The sequence below is a fragment of the Macrobrachium nipponense genome, chromosome 45 (genome assembly GCF_015104395.2).
Source record: "Macrobrachium nipponense isolate FS-2020 chromosome 45, ASM1510439v2, whole genome shotgun sequence".
NCBI classification, from domain to species: Eukaryota; Metazoa; Arthropoda; class Malacostraca; order Decapoda; family Palaemonidae; genus Macrobrachium; species Macrobrachium nipponense.
In genome coordinates this window covers 1,287,147-1,308,744 of record NC_061105.1, presented here as the reverse complement: position 1 = coordinate 1,308,744, position 21,598 = coordinate 1,287,147, and the positions used below count along the sequence as shown (strand labels likewise).

Below are 21,598 nucleotides of genomic sequence, written 5' to 3'. Positions count from 1 at the left end.
GATGAAGGTACAAATGTCTATTGATGATGATTCTACAGGAAATTCAACTGACGAAATTCATGGTGATGGAGTAGCTATGTCCACAGATGAATCAGATAGAGAAATTTCTACTCCATTACCTCAGACCCCAACCACTCCTGATGAAAATGCAAATGATAAACGTTGACATCCAACAGAGCTGTGTAGTTGGAGGAATTAATGTACAGTTTCATTCATGATGTTTATGGATAGACATCAAGACCCCTTTTTTATAGTAAAGAAGTGTGGTGACATATATATACTTCCAGTATAGATTTATACTGTATTATTTTAATGGATTTTGAGCAACTTCTGTCAAAGGGAGATACATATCAGTGCTTACCAAATGCCTCTCAAATAAACCTCATTGATATGTTTCCCATTGTGATTATGTGGAAGTGCAGCCGTATTGGTTTTGTAATTTGTAAATTGCTTGTGATCCAGATCATTTTTATTCATCATAATATTAGTCACCTGTGATTTTGAAAAGAAATTTCAAATAACTAGCTTTAATTGTCATGACCAAGCATTTATTGTATGATTATTTTTTAAATTACTAGCCTTGAAATCAATTACCTCTTGATTATGCTTGTAAATATACTTTCCAGCAGCATTTTCTGGCAGATGGATATAGTTGCATTTAAGATGGGTAATGATTATAAAGGCATAAATTGTTAATATCTATTTTGTAAGTGACAAAGTTTGCAAAGCTTTAGCTGTAAGCTCTAAAGCATTGTCAAGCGCTTAATTGTTTGGTCAGTGTAAATGCAGGCTGGAAGAGTTGTTCCCATATTGTGGATAAACAATCTATAAAGTTTTATATTTCAGGAGTCAGTTCATAGTGATGTATGCAGATGTAAATATTTCATTGAACTATTCTAGTATAGATCAAGAGTGTTTTATAAGGATTTTATAAAAGAAGATTATTATACAAACACCCATTTTAAGCATCAGGCAGTTTGTATTTGGAATGTCAGTCATTTTACTTTTAACTATGGTTTTTTAAGTTGTTTCCTTAATATTAAGTTTTGAAATAGTTTGTTCTGAAAGTTTTCTCACTGTTTTGAGAGGAATACCAGTCCATTCCATCAGTTTTAGAATACTTTATTAGCAGTGCTTCATTTTAAACATTAATGACCATAGTTTGTGATTATGTTGTTAAATAGGGTTATTCTGTCAAATAGGGCCATTGATCATTTATTTTCCCCTTTTTTTATATATATAGATCATGTCCCACTAGTGCAGCTATTCAGGCACAGTGAGAATATGAGTGAGAGAGAGAGCGCCTTGTTCATATGTGACCATAACCTTTTGTAAATAAAGTGTTATGCTAAATATTGTTTCAGTGAAAACATTAAACAGAACTTTAAGACACAAAATTAAAAAAACAAGGCTTAGTTGTGGCCTACCTTGGCTCAGAAGAGTAATGCGACCTCCCTGCAAATGATAAGACTTGCCTCCTTGGTAATAACTGGGCCTTTTAGTAGCAACAATTTTAAAGGATCTGAAGCTTGGAAGAGTGGCAAAAGATAAGTAAACTGACAATACTAGTGTAAAAAAGAATATTTTCATGTTCCATAAACAGAAACCTTTTACTTAATGCATGCTTTAAAGGCCAGTGGGCACCATTACAGATAAACAATGACCATGCCAGGTAAGTCTTGTTGCCAATTGAGGGAGTATTCTGTCTCATAAACCATAAATATTAATGAAGCTTATGAGATGCTTCAAGTTGACTGTCCTTAGATGTGGGGAAACATGTTTTCATGTTAATACAGACTCCATCCCAGTACTAGTGTTGAGGTATTACTGCATCCCTTCTCTTTAGGACCAGGTTGGACCACAGGTTTGCCATCTGGTGGGTGAGATAGGTAATGACTTTGCCACTAGACCGCAGCAGTCCCTTGAAGGCAGCATTCCCATTAGGAGTAAGACTGCCTGAGAAGGACATACAGGCTGCAGTAAAGACCAAAGGTTCAGCCAAGAATCTGAATGGAGTGTGTCCATGTTTGTTGACTCCAAAGACATCACTTCCATCTGAAAAGATAAAAACTTGGAACGAAGCCGACTGAGCGACACTGGGAATCAAGTGCGTCAGATCTGGGTCTACCTGCTTAGTTGCTAAAGCACCCACGTAAGATTCTTTAATGAAATCGCATGGAAGCTTAAGTCAAAAGGGAAAGGTGAACGTCTTTCTTTTGCCATTTAAGGTAGACAAGCCCAAGTAGGGCACTTGTAACCGAAGATGCTATAGCCAGGATAATTGGGTCATACCTTTTAGCCTAACAGTGGGTTGATGACTTAACATGGTCTGGCTGCTTGAACATGCCTTTACTATCTTAGGCTGGGCGAATTAGTAAGGTTATAAGTATAGCCGAGCATAGACTAGTGCCTAGGCTACCCATTCGAAACACTTTTACCACCTCAGCCTAGAAGGTCGTGGTTGTAGTCTAGCATGGATAGCCCAAACTTTCTTGAACGACTTTACCCTAACCTAAGTCGTTTGGTTTCTAGATTAAGCTAGTCTATAGTACTAGCTTAGCCTAGTTAAGAGTACATCTTGGATGGACTTAACCTACCCTAAGTGATAGAGCAGTTAGCCTAGATTAATTGGAAGAGTTAACATAGCCTAACCTAACCAAACCAGGGTCCTAGCCTATTTAGAAGTGTTAACATAGCCTAACCTAACCAAACCAGGGTCCTAGCCTAATTGGAAGGGCTAACATAGCCTAACCTAACCAAGCCAGGGTCAACCTGGTCTTGCCAACTTAAAATAAGTTAGTCAATTCTTAATTGACTATATCTACTTAGACTAGTCCAAGTGGCTGTTGGCTAGGTTAACCTGGAATCTGCAAATGGGTCTCTTCCATACTGGTCTAGTTTCTATATTGAAGTCATGAACCTAACTTAGAGGGTTCGAGCTTCAGTTGGCTGGGGAAAGGCATTAGAATCCCATCATATCTGGTAGGGGAAAGTGGGGAGTTTCCCAATTCTGGGCTAGGTTACTCGAGAATAACACCATGATGGTTTCTGGCAATATAGGATTTCCCTTTGGAGGGTAGCATATTGAACATATGCCCGTATATTGTAACAGGTCACCGCATAAGGTGTTTCGTGGTTGCGAAGTAACATTACTTGTGGAAAAATAAGCCATATCCTGTTAACAGATTAATTCCTTGGACAGGAGGATAATTGGGACGTGTGAATAGAATATATTATCATAGGACATTCTCCTGGGGTTTTTCCTATGATATAATCTATATAACTGGAAAAGTTAAGTGTATCTTAGTTTTTACAAAAACACAGCTGTTTAATAGCTCTCCTAGGGCTGAGGGCTGGCCTGAAGGATTGGATATTTTTTTTACATGGCTAGGAACCAATTGGTCACCTGGCAACGGGACCTGCAGCTTATTGTGGGATCCGAACCGCACTATATCGATAAACTATTTTCTATCACCAGAAATAAGTTTCTCTGATTCCGTGTTGGCCGAGATGGGAGTAGGACCTCGGACCACCGGTTTGGCAGATAAGTGCACAAACCACTCGTCCAGAGGGGAACTCGTATAATGGAAAAACCATGTAAGAGCTGTCTCAGGGGTTTCACCCTTTGAGGAGCCTGAGGATTCCATTTGCGATACTGGGAACAACCTGGAGGTTACGCAAACTCTAGGTTCTACCTGTTCCGCCATGTCCCGAATGGAAGGATGGGTTCCAGTAATTAAGGAGGACCCAGGATGAGTGACTGATAAAGTTTATTGTAGCACAATCATCGCTACCAGGTTCATGTAGGGAAGAGACTCCACCAATAGGTAGAATTAATATCTCAAGGTCTGGAGGTTGATCAGTATCCCTTTTCGAACTAATAGTTCTAAGTTTTTGGGTGTAGAGTGTCACCTCGGACATAACACGACTCCAAAGGTCGTTAGCTCACATATACATAACGACTCTTTGGCCGTGACTGCCTGTACAGAGGAGGTTTCTGTCCATTAAAGGCATTCGGTCAGTAGACAATGATCTGGTGGAGAGGTTATCAGAACAGAGGGAAGTATCTCTGTAATTACATGTATATGGTGATACGTATACATTAGACTGGTGATTGGGCATGTGAATATCGCTTCACACTGAGTAATCTTCAGATGAATCAGGAGCAGTGAACTAGATGGGGCACATAAGAACTCCGATCTGTCAAGTGAAAACATACTCTGTATCAGAGTAGACTTGACGGACTACCACCAACCACATACATCAGTCACGTTACAGGAAACTGACCGTGGATGGGAGTCTTCCTCTGACCTTGGTAGAGTGGGAGTACTCATTAATTAGGGTTTTGATGTAGACTCAAAAGTAGTTAGGAACATCAGTTCTAATTTGCCCTGGAATCCAGGATAATGAGTCAATGCAGCACAGGTTGTGATGACAGATACTTTTCTTAGTCATGCTCAGTACCGTGTGAGTATGTGTGAGAGACCTTCAGCAGGGCCAGCTTTGTCAAAGTACTCTGTGGTTATAGAAAGGACTACGTCACCTAGAACATAAAGGTGGTAGATGTAAAGGAACAGGCCAAACAGAGGCGATCGGTCAAGCCTACTCCTTTTTGTCAAGTTGTACCAATGAGGTTATACAGAAGAGAGGGTCATCAGAGGAATATGGGCCTTCTGGCATTTAAGAACATATCTGTTAAAATGATCGTGACGGTTGGTCTGTGACTGTATCGAAGATCAAAATGGAGCAATGTTAAGGCGGTGTCTGTCTGTTCATTGAAATTTGAGAGTGGGTTCTTTGTTATGAAAACCCACTTTCAATTTCCTGTATGTATTAAGGTTGCCCAGAGGGCCTTGGGACACAATTTCCTTGGGTCCTTTGGTGGCTGCTCAACAAATGGTGTAACTCATCCAGTACCCCTGGCGGGTCAGTTGGTATCTTGTCTAAGATGATGGTATGAATGTGAAATGGAGGAGTTAACTGGCCTCTTTCCTTTTCAAATTTCTGTCTCCTTCTTTACTTAGGGCAGTAAGAAGAGAGTACCAACATAAGCTGGAACGGACAAGGTACAGGTGAGTGAAGTGGCCATACTGTTAGGGTTAGTATCAGTAAGATACCTATCAGTAGCAGGACATTCCTCTCTTTAGCAAGGGGGTGAAAATGATAACAAACCTACATGAGTGGATGAATTGGTTTGTTAGGAGAACAGATCTTATCTTCCTCGGACACAATGAACCATGACATTGTGTAAAACCCAGAAATCTGACTATGATATTCATATGTCTTAGATTCAGAAATACTGGTCAGTTGTTTCGTAGAATTCTGGTATTCAGAGAACTGATCAAAGGTGGCAAACTCCGAGTTGGTTGATAGTACTTACCTCCCACCAAGAGTAAGTCTATCCTAATGTTAAGACCGAAGGTTTCTCTAACCACCCCTCTATCAACTAACCTGGGTTGGAAGAATAACTAACGGAGTCACGAGTTAATGAGGGGTACGTGGGTGGCTCCACATGTCTCGTGACCAAGCACAGATGCCAGTAGTCCCTTGCGTACACAATTATTTTAAACTTTACCAGTTTCCAGCTGGCGCAGAGTATTTATCCTAATGTTAAGACCTCAGGTTTGTAAGTTATGAAAAATACAAATTGGTTAAAAATCTGTCATATTTCCTCTGACTAGCTGGAGGTGGAGGAAGAAACTAACCAAACTGGCTGGATCTAATTGAATGATCTTGCACAGAAACAATTCTTGGTACATAACCTCATTGGCAACCATAGACCATGGCAAACTGGTTGGGGGCGAGGATCTTTTCATACACCTTATTCAGCCTTGATGGTGGAAAACCCGTGTGTGGGCACAGCCATGATCCCTTTCTCCTGGTCACTATGCTCCTGATCAACTTATGACTTACTGGATAGTGGACATGAGTGATTGGCACAATTGGTGTCGATCACCAAAATACCGTCAAAATAAGTGCTTACAGAGGCATAACTACACTTAATGACTATTCCCAGCTTGCGCTGAGGAACACTAGGATACTTTATATTATATAAAGGGCAATGATTTGAGGTGCCATAAAAAAAATGTCTTATCTTCTCTGGAAACTTAATTTTCCGAGACAGGAAGAAGCCATCAGTTCTAGGGAATCAATGCGACACCTCTTTGAAACTGGCAACTAAACCTCAACTACCTGATGATCGTCCCAATGGTCTCCCCAACCTGTCTAGGAGGCATCTGTGTGTATACTAACTGCACACTCTGGAGAGTCAGAGCAACCTACTATTTGGCTCGAGCATCCTTCCAAGTGTAGCTGGTGATTAACACAAAACTTGTTCTAGGCCAGCAACTGACATCTTGTAAATACATTTTGTAGATACTGTAAATATGTATAACCTGCTTAACCAGGTAAAATTAATCCAAGACAGAGATAGTCTAACCCCAATTTTGTCGTGCCTGGCATCATGATAAACTTGGAGAAGTCTAATCTTTCACCCAGTCAAAGGATCCTTTACCTGGTCATGCTCATAGACGACAACAGCAGCGAAGGTGTTTTTATCAGATCAAGTTGTAGACTAAGTTCAAGAGCATAGCCCACCCAGTCCTTCCTGTCCAAACAGAAGCATCCACCTCATCAGTGGCAGGTTGTAACCAGACATTTCAATCACTGCACTGCAAGAAAGGCCTTCCACTCGCAAGAGATACTTCATAGTTTCCAGCCGTGAAGAGATGGGGACCCTACCAATCCGTGGAACCTCTCTATGTGTGGTTGGCAAAGAAAGTTGTGCCAGATGGGATCTCCCCGAGTGTCAATCAACAAGGTTAGGAGATCAAAAAACCATTCTTCATGTGGCCAAAAGGGAGCCACTAGGGTCAACTTTAAGTTCTGGGAGATCATCACTATTTATCAATTGGTGGGTCAGGCAAAAAGGGGGTGAAAAGCATATGCTTCCAGGTTGTCCCAGGTTTGTTGTAGGGTGTCCTCTGGCACAGCCCAGGGATCTGGAACAGCAGAACAAATTTCTAGTTTTCTGCTGAACCTTGTGGCTAAAAAGATCTACTGTAGGGCCTTTCCCACAATGGAATAGCCTTTCCACTACCTCTTGATGAAGTGACCATTCCATCCCAGGACTGACCCCAAGGGTTCAGTTTGTCTGCCACAATGGTCCTCTTGCCTAGAATTTGTGTGGCTGAGAGATCTACTGAATGGGAGACTGCCCACTGGCTTAATTGTACAGTCAAGTTGTTAAGTTGATGGGACACTAGCCCCCAGTTTATTGACATTAGCTACCACTGTAGTGTTGTCGGACAAGAACCACCAATACAGATTTAAAATTTCATTATTTTTCATTACATATTGAACCCCTCCTTCAGGAATGGGGAGAAAAACAACTTGCTTAATAGTAGTTTTCCCTTATGAAAATTGATCATAGTAGAGCCTAATATGCAACCAAAAGAAAATGCTGGGGAAAAACAATACATGAGAAAAATGGTTTCAAGCAGTCTGCCCAAAGTACACTAACAGAAAGAATTATTTAGTAGTTACCTACAAGATCTTAACCCCAAAAGGGGGTTAGTTCCATCAGTGCACTGCGCATTACTCAAGATTCTTTGCAGGGTGACTTGGCCCCTAGCTGCAACCCCTTTTATTCATTTTACGGTACCTCTTTTATAATTTTTTCTTCCATCTTACTTTCCACCCTCTCCTAACAATTGATTCATAGTGCAACTGCGTGGTTTTCCCTCGTGTACACCTTCCAAACCTTTTACTGTTAATTTCCATTACAGCACTGAATGACCTTGTAGGTCCCTTCTCTTGGCCTTTGGCCTAAATTCTATATTCAATTCAGTTCAACACGTACTACTTGCTGGTCAGTATCACTTTTGTCCTTCCTTCGTCATAGCTTTGTCCGAGACCATTTCATGGCAAAAAGTAGCACTATACCTTCTGGGTTGGTTTAAAAAAGTTAATTTAATATTTACATTGTTTTGTTTCTATGCAACCTGAGTTACCTGTATTCCCCTACAGCTTCAACATTTCTCTACCTTTCCTCCTTTCATCATCATTATTACCAAGAAAGAATTTTTCATTTATGATTTATTTAATTTTCTGAAATTACAGTATATGTAAAATCTATTATCAAAAGTATTTCAATTGTGTGCAATCACAAAAACTCATACAAAAATAATCTTTCCATAAATTTTATTTGCATAAATAATTTTTTGTTTTTTCTTTTATACAAAACCCTTTATAAATATTTTCCTCATGTAGTAACAAAAAATAATGACAATTCTCTCCATCACATCCTAAAATAGAGTAAGCCAAATGTAAGAGATATAATACACTTAACTGGATTAAATTAAGACATGTGACCTTAATGAACACCATTATTTCCAGTGGAAACCTGGTTCACATATTCCCTTAAGTAAATACATGGCATTTACACTGAATATCATTCACCGAGCTTGAATTTGAGAGCGAGAAAGGTGTAGGGTTTTAATTTACTTTGCCTCCTCAGGTTAAGTGTTATTTTGTGAAAACATTAGGGTATACTACAAAAATTGTAGAAGCTGAATTACATTCCTTTCAACTGCACACTGTACCTTCAATCTAATGACTGTTCATCCAAAACAGTTCATGTCTCTTAGCTTTTCTTAAACAGACTTTTAGTAACATTCATTGCATTTCTAATTTAGAAATTAGAATACATTAAACCTACAAAGCATTCTTTAAAATGAGTACATAACTTCAATCAAAATATCTACCCTTGTAAGGCCTTGTGGCCCAACAGTAAATGTTCTTTCTTGAAAATACTGGATAACAGTGGAGCAGGAAAACTTTGAAGTTGGACAACCAAAAGTCACCAGACAACCAAAAGTCACCGAATAACCTTACACACCAAGGAATCAAAGTAACAACATTTAGCTGTGTGTAGCAAACTGAAAAGGGCATGGTACACATAGCAATCCTACACGAGACACCTGCTTCCCATATATTTTCATTATTAGACCTAACTTGATGATCATTTTGTACAACCCAGTGACATACAAGGTTAAATTAGGAATTTTCAGTTGGTGCACTGTCAAAATCCCACAGGAAAACATTTCTTTAAATTCACCAAGTTTTTGTATATCTATGCTGACTTCCCAAGGCAAAGACATGTTCAAATTTTAAAGGTGTTCTAGGACTATTCTAGAGACGTGAGACATAACGCTCTGACCACTAGTTTGACAGTTCATATTCCCCACCACTAAAATTAATCTTAATGTCTCTGACTTTCTGTTGCATTTTTTATACATCACTGTCAACATAAAAAAGTGAGAATGAGCGGGGGGAACAGTGCCAGATCATATATTATGCTTTTTTTCTACAGTGTATACCATTCTTGCAATTATGCATCAGTGTAACACCCACCTTCAAAATTTTAATCAAAGCAAAAATTCATTCCAACAAACTTATATTTCCCCATTTAAGATTCAAATATTAAACTGAGCTGTACAGTAAAAAGAACTGTCAATGCAAAACAAAACTAAATTGCACAGCTTGATTACTGGAAAACAGATGGTAATAAAAGACTATATCTTACTAATCTCCAGAATTAAAACCTGTAGAAGGTTCCTGCAAAATACCTTGGAACCAACTGGAAGGTTACTTCTAGGAGATAACATGTACTCATTCTGTCACGTCCAACCACCAGAGCTTAACATGCTTCAAAGGGGTATTATGCTTTTTGCACTGTAGATTGAAAAACTAATGTAATAATAAAATGATAGATGCACGTCTTCAGCACTTTATACGATACAAAATGATAAAAATACATGTTCTCATGATTTTTATGTTACTGTACTATCATCCTGTCTACATTCCTTCAGCATTAAGATAAAGCCTTTTCTTGGTGCTCTACTAAGTTTCAATTTGCTCAAATATTTAACATTTTTGGCACTCAGGTTATCAAAATGCACTCCTATTCCATTTAGAAATATTACAAATGAGTTACAACACTATTATTTCAGCACAAAACTATTAAAGGCCCAAGTTTTTATTAACTGAAGAGCTGCTCTTTCAAACAGCATAAACAATTAAAATACAACTTACTTACTAAAAGCATTTCTGAATACAATTTTCATTAAGTAAAGAAAAAAGGAGAGAAAAAAAAAGTGATTACAGAAAATACCAATGATGAAAATAATTCTTGGAATTCTAAGAGAATGCCTTTAGCCCTGTGTTTACATTCAGCAAAATATCTGAAATAAAACCCTGGTGTACTTCACAATATAATCTACTTTATCATGAAAAGATAATGAAACTATCAGAATACTCACTATGTACTGTGTGAGAATATATGTACAGATTTTCAGTGTTTTTAAAATAAAAGCGTTTCACCAAATGCCTTAATTTGTGCAGTTGGACGGACATTAACAACATCAGCAACAGGATTTATCATAATGGTAACAATAATACTGTACTGTAATATTAAACCCTCCTCCTCCTCCTCTTCCTACTACTACTACTACTACTACTACTACTACCGCCACTAAAACTAATGCTGCAGTTGCTTCTACCTCTACAACTAATGCTATATTTAATACTCTTATTGCTAAAAATAACAGTACAATAATAACAATAAATAATACCTAATTAGAAGCACAAAATTAATCTTTTATTAATCATTCAATTGACTTTGTGCTTCTGGAAGAACACAGAGCAAAGGTGATCATTAATAAGAGCAGATGCCATTGTTTATGCAAATTATGCAAGGATCACAAAACACATGTACACATAAAACCATCAGTCTTATGAACATATACTTAAAAACAAGATGTTTGACTTCAAACTGAATAAAACTACAATGAGGAGCTGTGATCTTTAATTAATAAAATGATAAGTGAGGAAAACATATCTTTTCACTCTGTGACTGATCTTATCCAAACACCTTTGCTCAAAAAACAGCTTTAATGAACTTTTTAAGTTATAAAAATCATTTGTTCTAAGCCAGAATTACTTTTTTCTTTGTTGAAAAAATACAATATAAAAATTAATCTAAGAGGAAAGTACGTAATATAAAATTTTTTGTTTGTAAAAAGAACAAGTGAATTCTGTGTGCAATAACTTTATACAGTACTACAATAGCCAACCTTACAAAAAAGCTTAAATTTTCTTACATGAATCTGTATCAGAAACATAACACCTAGACTTCAGGAGTCGATAAGCATGACGAAAATTAACATTAGTACTTCAACGCATATACAGTACCTGCAAATGGAAATATACATAATTTAGAAAGTATATATTTCTATAAAATTTCCTGAATAATATCAGAGAGAACCAGGAAAAATTAGACTCAACAGCAGTAATACATAACTTACAGTAGTTTATATAGCAATAAAATAATGATCCAACATTTTCATAAATTAATCTACGATAAAATATAATACTTTCTATTTCTGTACTAATATCAAACTTGCTGGATGCAAGCATTCCACAGTCAGCAACACTTTACTGTAAAGTATATCTACTTATAACACTACAACATAACTTAAGCGTTACACCAGTTGTGTGAATGTCAGCAACGGAAACATCCTAGCAATGCTGACACTACACTCAATGGCTCTCTAGTCAACTGACGGGCTGCAGCGGTTTTCTGCTCTACTCATAATCTTTAATTTATTTCTCTCATAACTCCTTCATGCAGAATTTCCTGTGCTCAAATTTACAACTCCGAAGTTGCCTGTACTTTCTTGCACTAGAGAAATTTACACCCACTTTGTGTCTGAACTGTAACGTTTCATAAAACTCTCCTCTTAATTTCATGCTCTATTCCATAGGTCAAGGAACTAAATATGGTGGGGCCTTGCACCACACACTACCAATACCCCTTAAAACAATCATTCACCCTCAACTGCACAATACTTTATGCCTTTCACTCCACCTCAATGTACATATGTAAAGCTAAAAACTGTAATATATCTTTGCACCGTGACCCAGATAAAAGATAAAGGCTAAGACTCAAGACATCATGGCACTTATAGGTGTATAAACTTGCAAAATCTAGACATGATAGGTAACAAAATTATGCTAAAGTAAATTTAAAATCCTTCTGTAGTATGTTAGGTTATTCATTTTAGCTTTTACGATCAGAAATGACAAAGGCCTAAACTATAATTATTCAGAAAAAAAATAATAGAAGATTCAGTCACCAATTCAAGATTAAATACTCTAATACAACCTATGAAGATGATAATTTTGCAAAAACAGATGATGATCTCTAGGTAAAGAAGTCAATCCTATATAACATACTACAAGATTAACACTAGAAAATTAATTGTGAAATGACACTGAAGTAGTTCAAGCTCCCATACTTGCTAGTCGTAAGAAGTTATAACTCCAATAAAAACTCCAATCGTCAGTGCTTTAACATCACACATTTCTGAGAACAAAGGCATCACCATAAACTACTATCCATTTGTACTGAATTATGAGTGGCATACTTTCCCATTCAACAATCACTTTCTTGTAAACTGCTACCCTGATAAACTTACCTTCCCTATCCTGTTTTAATATTCAATCCTGTGTCTAAGCCAAGCAACTGCTTTGTCAATTCATATGTAGAGAATGAAACTGCAACCATTGGAATGGCCCTCATGTAGTTGATGCTCATGCCACGATACAAGCCCCTGGTAATGCCATTTTCTCTATAGATGAGTCGCAGTGTGTCTACCATACCCATGCTGTTAGAAAGTAAAATATGTAAGACTGTTACAACACTACTACACAAATTATAATAATACAATAAAGGGGTTGGAATAAACAAAACTCAGTTTTGATAAGGTAAATGATAAAAATCAAAATTTCTTTAAAACAATACGTATTTCCTAGGTATACAAGCCAGAACCTTTACGATTATCCTTCAGTGCAAGCTGTAATAGTCTCTTAACTTGGTAACAAGATAGTTAACTGGTTATTAAAGGGGGCGAGTGGAGAATACCCCTCACTCTCCGACTGATACTGGTCCCTTTTCCTTCAGCCACAGGGACCAAGCAGGATGGTAAAGGTAAGTTTAGCTATGTAAAAGGCTCTGGTTTTTATTCCTGGGGAAAACAAAATACTTTAAAAATTAGGATTTAGCTCCTATGGGAATAAGAACCACAGCCTTTCATTATAAGAGACTTACCTATCAGGATGGAGGTAAGAAGCAATGCAAAGTTTATCTTTACCCCACAAAACAAGGGGGACATTAAAATATGGCCAAAGCCAAAGTGACAATATATCCCGTACTATCCAAAAGTAAACAATGCAACTGCAAAGAAACAAGGCTGGCGAGCTACTCTTCCAGTACAACAAGCAGTTTGAGAGCAGATAAACACATCACCTATATTTGACAGCCAAAGAAAAAGTTGCTAGTGTTGGTGGGTGAGAGAGAGGTATTCCTCCTCCACTCACCCTTTAACCATCAGTAACTACCTCATTACCAAGTTTAACAGCTGAACCAGCTCACACTGAGGGAAATTCCTATTATAAAAGGCAATAGTTTTGTATTCCCATAGGAATAAACCTAGTTTATGATTTTCTATTGGTTAGGACTAGTATAATTTTTTTTTGTAATATTATGGGCAGAAACATTAATTTCTGTATGTCAATATAAAAGAGGGAAATGCAGAATATTAAAAAACCAAAGACAAATAACACTGTTCAAGTTCACTTACAAAATCTGTACCTAATTATCTATACTGTACTCTGCTTGCTTGAGAATATGACTGCTACGCTGTATGAAAAGTATAAGTATATAGCCATCTCTAAGTTTTCACAAAAATCACCCACACAGTGTATCAGGGTAGGATACCAACTCTTGAAACAAATCATCTTTAAGTTAGATAAAATTTATCAATATCTCTGTAGAACAGCATTGCAGTTTTTGACAGTGAAAAGTTAAAATTTGCAAGCAGCTATTTGTAAAACCATGAGGTATTACCATGAAATTTTACTATATGATATACCCTCTCAACTGACTGTACATATCACTATTATATGAGATGTGCAATAATAAAAGTAATTGTTAGTTTGTAAGCTAATACCATACGACATGAAGCACTAAAATTATAAAACAAACCATCAATTATTTACAAAAATGTTGCGCAACACCACAACCTTCCTTAAGACTAATAAACAAAGAAAGCGTTCAACTCACTCTCTGTATGAGCCAGCATCCAGTACATGGAAGATGGAAAATGAAACAAGAAACATTAAAAGAGCATAGAATGAATAAACATTTCTATTTTAAGGAGAAATTTGGTACATGCAAAATCACTACACAAAGACAATATAGAAAAAGAACCATAACTTCATGAAAGGCAACTAAAATTCAACTCTTAATATAACATGCTTTGAGAAAACTAATAAGTTATACTAAAATTTTCTCAGTACATCAAAAGGGTTATTTAATTCTCAACTACACCAGAATGTCTAAAGCTTCTTATGAGACCAAAGTTAAATTTTTTAAATTTCTAAATAAAATATAACTAGTACTTTTCAAGAGCTTTCATTAGTTTCATTATCAAATAATTACTGGGTTCTCTCTGACAACACTGTAAATACAATTCTCCATCATATACAATGAAAAGTCATACAGGAGGGGAAATGTCTTAGTACTATATGAATCATCCATAACAACAATGAATTACAATGCTTGAATATTCACCATACCTCATATGACCTTGACTTTCATTTGAAGTGACCAATAATATTCTCAGCTTCATTCAAAGAGGGACATACTGTGACATTTCTATCTATCATTCATACCATTGGAAACTTTCAATATTTAAACGTTCGTATCCTTTCTCTGTCTTAAACCTTCCTATTTAAGGCAACCCAGCTAATAATTCTTTGAGAAATTCATATTTTTCCTAGGTACACAAACCAGAGCCAAAATTTTTTATCAGGAGTATCCTTTGGTCCAAGCTTAAATGGCCATTAATCTTAGAAATAAGATAGTTAACTAGTAGAGATGGAGTAAAAACTTGCCTCCCTCTCTTCATTTCACTCTTTCCCCCACTACAGGGACAGAGCAGGGTGGCTGAGGTAAGTACAACATAAATAAAAGCCTCTGGTTTGTATACCTAGGAAAACTACAACTGCCTTAAAAATTTATTTGTTCCAACAGGGATACAACCAATGCCTTTTGTAATTGGAGACTTACCCCTTAAGAGGGGCTGGAGAGTAATACCTGCCAGAATCAGGGATTGGATTACACAAAATGTCATGCTCCCGGATGCACATGCAAGCAAGAGATGCCATGGCTCTTGTAACCTCCTAATCACTTTAATGAATAGGTTGACCGGAGAAGTTAGGCCCTGGGTCTGGGAACCCTGAAAAAAAAAAGGGGGAACTCAAGTAAGGAACACTTTTTCAACAACCAATGACATCCACCCCCTGGGAATCTCCACACAGTGGAGAAGTAAAGGCGATGCACTCTAAAACTACTTAGAACATGTGTTCGTTGTGCCCTTACTCATATCTCATTAATTCCAACATCTACTCCATCCTGGATACTGCTGATGGGAAGGTAAGGAGGGGCAGTCCTTAAGTGAAAGTGGGCCTCCATTGTGGCACAGTGAAGTGGCACCTCTACTCTCTTGCACAGAGGATGCAAGTACAGGGACAAGGAGGAGGTGGCATCTTGTGACAGAAAGGAGGTGGAAGGATTTGAAAATGTCACCGGCGGACAGTTGCCCACTGAGGAACCTGGAGAAATCTTTCTCACTCACTTCCTCCTCTTGTCCTACTTTTCCAACCAAGGAGAGGGCTAAGATGCACATACTTCACAGAGTAGAAACAAGAACATTCACTGTCCCTACAATAAGACACAACTCATGTGGGTATACCTATATGGGAAAATTGTGCCAATCACATGGTCAACCATGTCCCCACCCCTTGCTAGCATTGGTGATGTTTTGCATCCATCTCCAGGAAAAACAAAATCACTAGATACAAGAAATATAAGAAAATGTAAAATAAATGAACAGGACACAAAAACGAGGTGAAAGAAAGCAATAGTATCAAGCTACTCATCCACATCCACGAATTCAGTAAGAGGAAGCAAAAGCAATCTCTGCTGGAGCTAACCAGAGAAAGAGCAGTAAGCAAGAGGAAAGTGGGGGGGTTACCCCCTAAAACCCACCATCTCCAACGGTTAACTACCTTACCATAAAAATTCAATGGCCATTTCAGCTTGTCCCAAGGGATTCTACCAATGTAAAAGGCAATGGCTGTAGACTCCATAAGAACAATAATACATCAACCCCCTTCCATTGTGTCACTCCTGACAACTTCACTACCTTAATATTTTGTATCTGTCTTTAAATGACCTACTGTTTATGCAAATCTTGATAATGTAAACTGTATGAAAATGAAGCCCAAGTCCTGCAGCTGTAAGGGAAACTATAGGAACACCAGAACCAACCAAATTCAGTACAGAGCACAAAGAGACAAATTTTATTTAGTCCAGTACTCTCTTGATCAAGGAATATATTAAAACTCAATTTTTTGGCTCTGATCAAGGAATATACTAAAAACTCAATTTTTGCTCTTAGAGAAAACTTCATTATCAGCATAAAAGTTAAGAAATGACTATCAATCAATGCCCTTCTACAAAATCACTGCAAAAAGGATTCCTGATTCATTGTTCATTATCATAAAAATATACAAGAAGCTTGCCTTATGCAACAGTTATGTAGACTCACAAGAAAATCTCTCCATGGCAAACTATTGTAATTATTCATATCAATCAATGCCATTAATGAATAGAAATATGCAATGGAGGTGATAGACTAAACCTATTAAAGAAATAAATTACGTGGAAGAATTCCTTTTGCATGTGAGTTTTGAATAGGGTACTCCTCAGCTACTTTCTATATTTTCTTCAGCCATCTACTGACAGGTGAAAACTTAATGAGTGGAAATCCAATTTTTATTTTTAAAAAATGCCTAAAGAACAAATATCTGACTTATTATAGATAAAAATTGTAGGAAGGTGGAATGCATTAACTCTTTCAACAAGGTTTTGTAATCTATTAACTACAAAAACAATGAGCAAAAACAAAATTACATTATGTGCAAAAGCATTACTAATTAAAATTTTAAAAAGCCAGATACTGTGCAATCAAGCGAAAGCTACCACTACAACAGACATGCTCTCAAAATCATAAAACACCATCTATATGTTTTTCAGTAAAAAAAAAAGTATGTGAAAATTTCACATAGTATCAGGTCAGTGCAGGACAACAAAGGAACTTTTGGCTTTTAATGACAGATTGCAGAAGAGATTAAATTACACCCAAATTTGATATCTAAAATTAAATTCCTGAAATAAAAATACCGTGTATCTTTTGGCTCTCAGCTAAGCTGGGAATTGTCCCTGAATCTTTGAATTTATGTCCAATGGCTGCCTTATTTATCAGATATTTAGTGGAGAAACTCAACTGGACTTCGAATCTTACTTGTTACCAATGTGCAAAATTGTAATCATTTCTTATCACTTTCTCAGGCAATACTCTTAGCTATGTGGTAGACCCTGTTACTGATATTCTTTTTCGGTGGCATAAACTGGCATTAGCTTCCTCTAGAAAACTAATCTTGCCTTGCCTAAACAAGAAATATTTATGCTCCTTATACAATCCCTCTAAAAGTTCACATAGTAAAAGATTAAGTATTACATGTACAAACTGTGTACTGTACATGTACACCCCAACCTTTTAGGTCATCATGTGAGAATGCAGAAGCTGTGTTGTGCTTAGCTACTGTTACCTTACTTGAACACAGACATTCCTTTACTCGTACTAAATATTCTGGAAAGTGGTAATTTTAGCTTATGCTGTTTTTCCTAGGTATTTAAATACATACAGTCCCCGGGTTAGGCTTACGACGTTCCAAGGTTAAGGTGCTTTTCAATTATATTCATCAGAAATTATTTCCAGGGTTACGACGCATGTTCCAGGGTTACGACGCCCACAATGCTGATCTGGCAGAAGAAATATGACACCAAAAATGCAAAATAACCAATATTTGAAAGTTTTTTTTATGAAAAATGCAATAATAATGCAGTTTACATAATTTTCAATGCACCCAAAGCATTAAAAGTAAGGTTTTTTCAGCAATTTTGATGATGTTCTGGCTTACGACGATTTTCGGGTTACAGCGCGTCTCAAGAACGGAACCCCCGTCGTAACCCAGGGACTGCCTGTAATCCATGGCCTATTGTGATTTTTGCCTGGCTGATCTGGTAATATCTGAGGCAGACAAACAGGTATCTTCCTTGGATACCTTGTAGTATGATTCTTTCATTATTACTTTTGTAAATATTTTCTTCTGTATCAGAATAATCAGTGGTTTACATTGAAATTTTATCCACTGTGACTCTTTACATTCAATTTGTCAAAGTTGACAGAATTACTATACTAAATCAGAAATAAAAAAGGGCTTTCAACATTTGGATCTTGACCAGTAGGAAGGGTTACAGCAGGTGATGTCATTGGAGCACGTGTATGACCTCCCACCTACCGTGATACGTACCTCTAAGTTAAATGCTGTAGTTGCAGATAGGTTCAGTTGGGCACTATGAAACTGGACAGGTTACACATAGATATTTCCTATATAAAAGGCTAATAACAATAACCAAGAAAAATTATCTCTACCAAAAATGTAAGTCGCCATAACTTACTCCAACCTAACCTAGGGTGTGACATCTTATCTGATCTAGGGTCCTTAGCCTATGAACCCTCTTAACTATTAAGGTTGGTATAATTATAATCTTTACGTCTCCAGAGACAGTCAATTCCACAGTCTAACCAAGAATCATCTACTGAACACACACACACACACATTATCCAAATGAAAAAGCATATTACAATGTTAAGTAACAGAAGACTATGGATTGCCTTCCCACCACAGGCAATAACAATAATATAAATTTTCATACAGTAATAAAATTTATCATTTGGATAGTACGTACTTACTTCTGTTGAACATACCTTATATCTCCTTATAAGCTATCTTTAGCAGTAGGCAAGATTCATCCCAAATAATTTAATGCTATATAATATTTCTGGTTGGACATGACATTACTATGGTTTCTTGCATTATACGACATATTCTTTACATACTCAACTTGATTGACCATTCTAATAACCAAAGAATTCAACATTATACTTCTTACTTACCCAAACTTTCTTGTCTCTTCAGTCATCCATGCAAGCTGCATTCTTCTACGAGTAACATCAAACGGATATGAAAAAGTCTGTGCAACAGCTCCTGCCAGACCACCACAGCAAAGCTTTGCTGGAATTAAAAGCACTAACCCTCCTGGAAAAAATCATATTTTTAAAAATACAGTAAATGATATAAGATAAATGGCATGTGTTAGGGCTGTACTAGAGGTGCACCCTTTTAGAAGATATTTACTGTGATTTGAAGTTTACTAAGAGACAAAATACTTCATTTGGTAAAATTCTGCTCCAGATTTTATGCAAACTACTGAGACAAACACAACAATACAGCAGTACAAGTATCTTGGCGAGAAAAATGAATTTTAAAAATAAATTTTAAAAGTATACTCTGTATTTTTCTTAGATATATAAACCAGAGCATGAGTTAGATAGGTCATTGAACTTCAATGAACAAGGCTGTTAACTGGTGGTTATGGAGGGTGTGTGAGGTCAAAATGAGATGAGCCAGTGCACAACATAAGACACAGGCCTAACCAGTCATCAAGTAATGCAACAAGCGTATACAGTAGCTCTCAAGCAGGCCCGAACCAAAACCAAGGTGAAAACCCTGTGAGCTGATGCAGTTAACTTTGAACTGGTATACAGTCCCTCTGCAGACAAAGCTGAGAAACTTCCGAATGTTCTGATGAATGAGGTTTGTAAGTACACTTCATCTTGAAATATGTGAGAGAGAATCAATGGTCCTCAATCGCTCCTCACTTTCTCCATCAAGAAGTAACTGTAAAACCTTGAACTCTCTCCACACTGGCCAAAAAAATTCACTAGTGACGTAAGAAGTGTGACAGATATTCCCCCAATCACCCACCATGGCCAGCAGTTAACAATCTAGTTACCAAGTTAAATATCATTCCAGCTTGCGCTGAGGATACTGTACTCCTATGTAAGAGGCGATGGAATTTATTTCCGTAAGAACAATAAGAATTTGTAACTCACATTACAATCATAATAAAACACATTCAAAACACAATTTGTCACCATACATTCATCATAATCAATCTCAGCACTATCAATTACTACAGACATTAGAATTTTGACATTAAGCAAGCTGCCTTTTGGAAAAATGAAAACTAGATCCAGATAAACACACAAAGGCTAATCATTGTCAGATAGCACCAAATATTTAAGGCAACATTAGCTTTTTGCATAGGATTATACTCCAGAGGTGAGCGGCTGTCTTGACATCTGGTACATTGCCCTATGAAATCAACCTGGTCCTGAATCTCCATTTGGCCTGTAGAACTAAATGTCCTCTAAACTTGCATTTGAAGATACTTTTTTATTTACTTACAATTTTAAATAGAATAAAAATTCAAGGTAACTGATTTCTCGAAAGCTCCACCAACTCCACATTAACAAACATACCTGTATTCTTCTCACATGGTCTACAGGTATATTCAGGTATATGTTTCATGCACATATATTTCAGATTTTCAAAAGAATAAAAGCTAAGGCCTGCATATGGAATCATCCCACATATAGTAGCACAGAATCCACGATACAAAGCTCGAGTGCCACCTTCCTGGAACACAAAAATCTCACATTTAAATCATATAGTACACAAATTAGTTTTATCAACAGTTTTTATTGGGTAAAAAAATAAATTAGTCTTAAAAAATACACAGATCTCAAATAGCAACCCATGGACGATAAGGGTAATTTCCAAGGCCCAATTGCTACAATTTGTTGAATACAATGTCTGAATCTTTAAATTACAAAATCCATAAAACCTACAATATACAAACTAAAAATAACTATAACTTACAGTTTGGAAAATTGTTACTGCTGCATTGACAATGCCTGTGTACATATGTTCTCCTTCTACTTGGAATGCTAATCTTGCACGTATTGTGTCGAGAGGATACGTTAGAAAAACAGCCGTCACTCCTGCCAGCGACCCTGCTATGGCAGAGGTTGATTTGCTTAAATATTTATTGTGGCCCCATACATTATTTAATAACTGCAATTAAAAGAAAATCCTCACATTATTTGTCAATACAGATTGTCATTAGTTTAGTTATATGTACAGTGCAAAATAAACAGAATTCAAATGAGAACTAAGAGTTCCTCCGAACTAAATATTTAAGATTGTTTATCCTGATGTTTTTTGTCACTATTATGGAATGACTACATTTCAAATACGTATCTTAATTTGTACATCATATACGTATTCATTTCTAGTTATACGTAACTCTCATTCAATCTTGCCTAACACTGCAAACATAAATGCCAATTTGTATTGAATTTAAAATATACCATACAGTAATTCTGTAACCCCAAACCTTTTACAATTTTAACTATCTCTGCCAAGAAGCAACAAAGAT

At 36.8% G+C, this 21,598-nt stretch overlaps 2 protein-coding genes across 16 annotated transcripts in view; one reads left to right on the top strand and one right to left on the bottom strand.

Moving 5' to 3' along the window:
- The window catches only part of LOC135214262 (protein lap4-like), a 225,576-nt gene extending 224,223 nt beyond the window's left edge, over positions 1 to 1,353 (top strand). For 12 of the 13 annotated variants that reach the window (XM_064248366.1, XM_064248365.1, XM_064248360.1 and 9 more), the window contains one exon: positions 8 to 1,353. In XM_064248366.1, the coding sequence (XP_064104436.1) occupies positions 8 to 166 (159 nt within the window). In that variant the 3' untranslated portion in view covers positions 167 to 1,353. The remainder of the gene's footprint in view (positions 1 to 7) is intronic. The other variant, XR_010314317.1, reaches the window with a different exon arrangement.
- Positions 1,354 to 8,185: 6,832 nt separating this feature from the next.
- The window catches only part of LOC135214264 (solute carrier family 25 member 16-like), a 24,529-nt gene continuing 11,116 nt past the window's right edge, over positions 8,186 to 21,598 (bottom strand). Inside the window, exons 4-8 of one of the 3 annotated variants that reach the window (XM_064248371.1) lie at positions 21,040 to 21,234; positions 20,640 to 20,796; positions 19,212 to 19,353; positions 12,540 to 12,728; positions 8,186 to 11,253 (exon numbers count right to left, since the gene is read on the bottom strand). In XM_064248371.1, the coding sequence (XP_064104441.1) occupies positions 12,545 to 12,728; positions 19,212 to 19,353; positions 20,640 to 20,796; positions 21,040 to 21,234 (678 nt within the window). In that variant the 3' untranslated portion in view covers positions 8,186 to 11,253; positions 12,540 to 12,544. The other 2 variants (XM_064248373.1, XM_064248372.1) reach the window with 2 other exon arrangements.